Source organism: Xenopus laevis, chromosome 9_10L (genome assembly GCF_017654675.1).
Source record: "Xenopus laevis strain J_2021 chromosome 9_10L, Xenopus_laevis_v10.1, whole genome shotgun sequence".
Lineage (NCBI taxonomy): Eukaryota > Metazoa > Chordata > Amphibia > Anura > Pipidae > Xenopus > Xenopus laevis.
This window is the reverse complement of record NC_054387.1, coordinates 72,981,656-72,988,430: the sequence shown is the minus strand read 5'-3', so window position 1 is coordinate 72,988,430 and position 6,775 is coordinate 72,981,656. Positions and strand designations below refer to the sequence as shown.

The 6,775-nt window shown below is 38.2% G+C and overlaps 1 protein-coding gene across 2 annotated transcripts in view; it reads left to right on the top strand.

The window, feature by feature from the left end:
- Positions 1-798: 798 nt before the first annotated feature.
- The window catches only part of fign.L (fidgetin, microtubule severing factor L homeolog), a 113,191-nt gene continuing 107,214 nt past the window's right edge, over positions 799-6,775 (top strand). Inside the window, exons 1-2 of one of the 2 annotated variants that reach the window (XM_041577508.1) lie at positions 799-2,042; positions 3,661-3,838. In XM_041577508.1, coding sequence (XP_041433442.1) covers positions 3,814-3,838 — 25 coding nt within the window. In that variant the 5' untranslated portion in view covers positions 799-2,042; positions 3,661-3,813. Of the gene's footprint in view, positions 2,043-3,660; positions 3,839-6,775 lie in introns of those variants that run through there. The other variant, XM_018235855.2, reaches the window with a different exon arrangement.

The window sequence follows — 6,775 nt, the reverse complement described above, 5'->3', positions numbered from 1 at the left end:
GAAGTCCTGGTTACTTACCCTGTACGTACAGCAATATAAGTAAAGCAATCTACAGGTGCTGGTGCTGAGAACTGTAATCCAGCAACATAGAGGATTATTGCATATTTTGCATCAGGGCTAGTGACCTATAGCAACAAATGGGAAGTTTTTATTAAAAGGTGACCAGAAAAGTATTGTGGAACTACAAAGCTCAGCGCTAAATGTGTGTCAGTGTTGGGCCTACCTGGCCGTGATTATTCCTGTTAATGTATATAGGGTATGTCATGCTTTTGAGTTCTGTTGAAAGAGATTGCTGGGAGGTGTTGTTCAGTAACAGATGGAATAGGTTGGACATTAAAAATATGTGGTTAGCGTATATTAGTCTTTATAATACATGAGCGATCTCATGAGTGTGACTGGCAGCAGATACTGGGAGATGTAGTTTAGCAACACCTGGGTGCATTAGTCTACAATCCTGCCTCAAGAGTGCAATATAGAAAGAATAACAATTATAATTCATCTACTTTGTATTTAAAAACAATCTAACATAACTATGCAAAGCCACACATATGCAGGCTGGTAAGACATTGGTGGTACTTTCACCCTGCCTTGAGGTGCAGCAGTGCAAGTGGTAAGAGCCATAACAATTAAGGTCTATAAAAGTGAGAATGAATTGTTTGCTGCTCTACCAACAAGGGCTCTAGGGCTAATACTATTGTAATGATTTAAAGCAGCCCAGGAGGCTCTATGTTAATCGCAGTGACCATGGCAATAAAAGTGTGTCTGATGCAGAACCTCTTAGGAACTGTGGCTGGTGTGTGCGCATGTGATTCCTATAGTCTTCGTGGAGGTTATACACCATTGAGGGTTTCTGAACCAAGGATGTGTGACCTTGCAGAGCTTGTTTAGGAATCCCTGACAGCTGCCAGAGCTGCTGGGAGTTTTAGATGAACAACACGGGGCATGTAAGTATTCCCTGATCTGGACTCACTGAAATTTTTGCCCTGCATGATAAAAATTCCCAAACAGCACACCTTCTTCTGTGACCAGAAATAATCCTTTCCTGCCTGCTCCCAATGCCTAATATTTAAAGGGGAAGCAAAGTGTTGCCGCAATATGCTTTTAAAGGGCTGCTGTACAACTTTTAACAAACAGCAGTCTCCTAGAAAGTTAAAGTGAGTGTGACACTGTAACAGGAGAGTGGTTTAAAAGATGCTAGTTCAAATGCTTACTATGAACTGCTAATTTGTGCCCCCTCAAATGTTGGGGCTTGTAAGACTGATTGCATTGAGCAGACTGCCCCTGTCTTACAGTCACTGCAGTAAATCACTGGCAAGTACCCTGCAAAGCCTGCTGCTCATAGTCCATGCTAGTGAAAAAAAAAATCGCAGCGTGCGAGTCTGAAGCCATCAATCAATGGTGCCTGTAAACACCCCCTGCTGCATGCCTGCCTTGTGCTCTATCTCCCGTTCCCTTTCAGCAGCAGCAGCAGCAGAGGCGGCAGAGTCACATTGGCAGTTACAGGGGATGTTTAGGAAGGAGAAAGCTGCGTGATATTCGCCTGAGATGAGAAATAGAGGTGAGACATCCTGAGCGCATCTCACTCCAGCACAGGGGAAGGAAGCAGAGCCCGGGTTGGGGAAAGGGAGAGCCACACAGAGGGGAAGGGAGAAGGGGAGTGACCACAGGACATTCATCAGACGCCTGCCTGGTGCATCCAGCACTTCAACCCCCACCTACAAGGAAAACAACATTGCGACCCTGCTCGGGGGTTGATGCCAGAAACACAAATTAAAACTAAACATATTTTTTTTTTTAAATTGTGCTAATTTTGTTGAAGATTTAAAAAAAAAAAGGAAAGGGAGACTGAGAAAAAAATCATAATAATAATTATAATAAGAAAAAAAGTGATCGAGCCCCTTTATTGCAGCATGTGCACAACTCTCTCTGTTCCTAAACCATGACCTGCAGCTTTCACTTCTTTCCTGCTATTCCACGTTCGGCAGCGATCACAACAGATCCATGCGACTGTAACCTCTCGGCGTTCTGTGTCACCCATGCAGGTAAGTTCTGACTTTTATTCTGTCCTTCCAGGGGAGCCTCTGTTGCCTGTTATTGTTTTCTGGGCACTGTTTATTTTGAGTACTGGGACCTTGCTCAGTGATCATTTACTTCCACTGTGTAGTTTTTAGTGTTTAATTGCAATGTGTAGTTTCTAAGGGGCAATTTAACTGCACTGTGGTTTAAAGGTGGCAGTTAACTTGCACTGTGCAGTTTATAGTTTGCAGTTTACTTGCACAATATATTTTCTAAAGGGCAGTTTACTTGCCCTTCTAGGTGGCAGTTTACATGCACAGTATATTTTCTAAAGGGCAATTTACTTTCACTGTGTAGTTTCTAGGTGGCAGTTAACTTGCACTGTGTAGTTTATAGTTGGCAGTTTACTTGCACAATATATTTTTTAAAGGGCAGTTTACTTGTCCTGTGTAGCTTCTAGGTGGCAGTTTACATGCACAGTATATTTTCTAAAGGGCAGTTTACTTTCACTGTGTAGTTTCTAGGTGGCAGTTTACTTGCACAGTGTAGTTTCTAGGTGGCAGTTAACTTGCACTGAGCAGTTTCTAGGTGGCAGTTTACTTGCACAATATATTTTCTAAAGGGCAGTTTACTTGCACAGTGTAGTTTCTAGGTGGCAGTTTACTTGCAAGGCGTAGTTTCTAGGTTGCAGTTTACATGCACTGTGTGGTTTCTCTTGATTTAAAGAACAAAGCGACTAGTCAGACACCCTCTCACACAGGGTAGGCACCATGGCAGAGATTACCCATTGCCAACTCCAAGAACCTCTTTAAAACAGCCCATTCTGACACCATGGGGCTTTTTAGCCTACTTCTGTCACTTGGTGTTTTTTTTTTTACAAAGTACCAGGCAGGGCCAGAGATGACAGTTTTTTCTAATATCCAAGGACCATCTCCTTTTCCTCAATATTTCTTCCAGGGATTTTTTGTGAAATGACCCAATTTTGTTAAATTGAATACATGGATTAAACAAACACATGTATTTCAATTTCAGGTCAGAAAGAAATTTTGATTGTCTGTTCCCACTTTTTTGTATTTTTTTTTTCATTTTAAATGTTATTTTTATGGGTCACAGTTGATATAATCAAGCCAATTTGATTTCTCATATAAGCTGGGAAGAGTGCAATGTGCCCATGTAGAGCAGGTATCATGTGATCCTATCTTCCCAGCAGCAGCAAAGTGTCTATGGAAATTATTGGCATGGGTGCAAGGCATGGGGGAGCAATTTAGCACCAATAAAGTACTTTGCAAAGTATCAGTTGCTCCAAAACAACAACAAATACCATTGATAACAGGAAGCTTGTTCTACTGCAGTGCTTCTCCTGCCTAGCTGTGCTTTTTTTTAAATTCCTTTTTGGGGGGGGTGTAGGGGTGCTACAGCATGATGGGCGTTTTGTTTAGATGGGATCAGGGGGAGAACGATGTATAATTTAATCTACTGATTCCATTACTAGCCTTCCCTGGAGCTCTTGTTAGTTTCAATGGGAGTGAAATTGACATAGACTTGCATTTCATGTGCCTCCCCTTCCCTTTATTCTCTTGTGATCTGAGATCTCTCTGTTGATGTTGCTTCTCCCCCCCCCTTCCTTTAATTATATGCATATAGGTTAAATGAATACCTGACGAAAGCGACCACGTTGCACGCCGCTGACATTTGATAGCTGAGAGGAAAAGTGGTTTTAATGAAAAGCAACCTTTGGAATTCCTGCCTGTGACCAACAAAAAAAATCCTATTCTGTGTTTGTGCTGTGAGCGAGAAATGATCAGTAGCAGCAGTGTTTATGGTATGTCAGTTTTTTTTTTGGATTGTACTTCACATGTGTCTCTTATAATAATGACAGTTTAATTGCATGATGAAACCTTCAGTTAAATGCATGCTCAAAGTCTGGCTCCCTGGCCACAAATGGCCGAGTTTTGTTTTCCTTATTGTATCTAAATATTGTTCTTTATTGCTACATTTTATAATATTGTCATTAGGAAGCCCATTCTTATTGCTACACCTTTATACACATGTCACGATTTAAAGCTTAAGTAATGGATCAATTTATAATACTGTAAGGCTTAGGAATGTAAAATGTGCTGTAGCCATAAGGGGTAATCCTCACTCATTAACTTCATGCATTCCTATTCTTTCATTACACCACTTTGAGTGTAATTGGGAAACAAAAAAAATATCTTCATTCAGCCCCAAAATAGCTACTGGTCGATTGCTTAATCGTCTGGTTACAAAGGTTATTTTCTCAGTGTCGTTTCTTTTTGATGTGTGTTTTCTTTTATACTTTTTAATTGTTGCGAATGAAACGAGCAACCGACCTTCTTTTACTTAAATATCCCTTAATCTTTCATATTTAAGGTGCTGCCGATGAAATACCTAGCATTTAGAGATTTCATTTTTGTTTGTATATAATTCAGTATATTTAAAAAAAAAAAAATGTTGGTTTGCAATTAGTTTTCACCCAAACAAACATAAAGAGGTCATAGGGAAAAAAGAGAAGTCATCTCTTAGGTGTTTATTTTGCATGACAGTGACGGAAAATAAAATTAAACAAGAGCAAGGAATTTATGGCAGTTTTACATTATGCTTGTAAGAAAAAGACAAGCATGGCAGGTTAATTCATAAGAGAATGCAACGTTCTATTGAAACCAATTTGATTGCATTTTTGCATTGGGTACTTGTTGACTGGAGGAGATCAATAAGTAGACTGTTTATTTTACATGCACATAATCTACACTGGGAAATGTTTTCTAGAGAGCAAAACCTTTTTCTTTTTTTTTCCCCGGAGCTGTTGAAGCGAATGTGATTGCCAGATGGGAGATTTTCCTCTGTGATCTTAAAGCTGTAATATATATTCAGAGCAGATTGGGCTTCTGCTGGTGATGAGGAGGATATTACATTTGGAAAATCAGGAATAGGACACTGTACTAAAATGGAGTGAAATGTGAAGACCTTAATTATTATAAGCAGAAAGATTAGGTTTAGATTTTTTTTGAAACAGGAATTACATTTCAAATTTTAATTATTTCCATTTAGAGCTTTTCATTTTTTAAAACAATTGACCCATCTCACTAAAAAGAATATATTAAAAAATGAGGGTTAAATTAAATGTAAAGTTTACATTTGTTTTGGGTTGAAAATGCTGGGAATTGGGGGGGGGGCTGACTCACTACTTCAGGCTGCTCTGCTGTTGCAAATTAAAAGTGTGTTGTATTCAGGAAATGAAAGCTACAATGTGTCTTTTGAACAAGTCGTTTATCAAGAAAAACATCTATCAAGCTGAGACTTGTCACATTGATCCTCTAAAAACTTTAGCTCCTATGTGGACAGTGCTTTGATGTTTTTAATCCTAAATTTACAAAACAAAGTTGGGAAAACAAAATAACGAATCAGTGCTATCAAAAAAGAAAAGAAAGCAATGTTGGGTTTAGTACACAAGTCAGAGACTAGAACAGCTAAAATTGCTTTGTAAAGAGAAAACTCATTTTGTTTTTAAAAACCCAAAAGTTTTAGAGAGCGGAAGGGGGTTAACATACTCAGCCCGTGCTGTTTGTTTACATATGTGTCATGTTTCCTGTTTGATGATTTATGCTATGTTCCATGTATATATATATATATATATATATATATATATATATATATATATATATATATATAGTGAGAAATAGATTAATGTCTTGAGCTGTATGAGAATGTTGTTTTTAATTTCAATATACAAGCCTTTAAATTTTCTTTTGTGGGCTCAGATATATATATATATATATATATATATATATATATATATATATATATATATATATATATATTTGTGTTTTTCCTTATGTTTGTATGTACATATTTTGCCAGCACCCACTAGAGCCCGTTCTCTTTTTAAATTGCAAGCTGTAATGAGCAGGGCCCTCTTTTACTTTCAGTCAGTATTTGTATGTTTGACATATGCATCCTCCTCTTGTATAGGGCAGCAGAATAGGTTAGTGCTTTATAAATACTTGTTGATTATAATAATATCACATGCGCACTTCTAAAATCGATGTGTACATGTATATCATACACATACTCAGGCATTTGTTGCAAACCCATTAATAGAGTTCCTGATTAAGGTTAGAATTATTTTGCTAGCTGGCTGGGTTTTACCATACAGATATCAGCGGTCAGTGCAGGCTGGTAAAGAGTTGATTTATAGGCAGTTTATCAAGGAAAGGCATTGAGCCTAAATGAAAACCTCATTTGTGTTATCTGTGTGTTTAGAGCCATAACTTACTTAGAGCTTCACATTCTAATAGCAGAGTGCAGCAGGCACAGATGTGGAGGCAACTTTTCCAGCGTGCATGCAGCCTCACCTCTTGTTGAATTTACATCTGAATGAACCCCCTTTTTTGTTTTGCTTTTGCATGCACGGTTTGGATAATGGACGTGTGTGTGTGTGTTATGAAAGGCAAACTGAATTACATCAGATGTGTCAAATGTCTATGCTTCTGTTCTGCTTCTTATCATACTGAATTCAAATATTGTATGGGTGACAAATAACCACTGGGAAATGCAAGGTTTTTAAAATAATTTTTAGAAATAAAATCACATTGCAGTGCTAAGGCCCCTTTCTTTTAATTCATGTATATGACCTCATAGATGGTTTCCATAACATTTTTTTTTGCCAGAATTGTCTCATGATCTATGTTTGATCAATAGTCCCATCTGCTCCCTTGGGGAGCAAAGAGCTACATTTTAA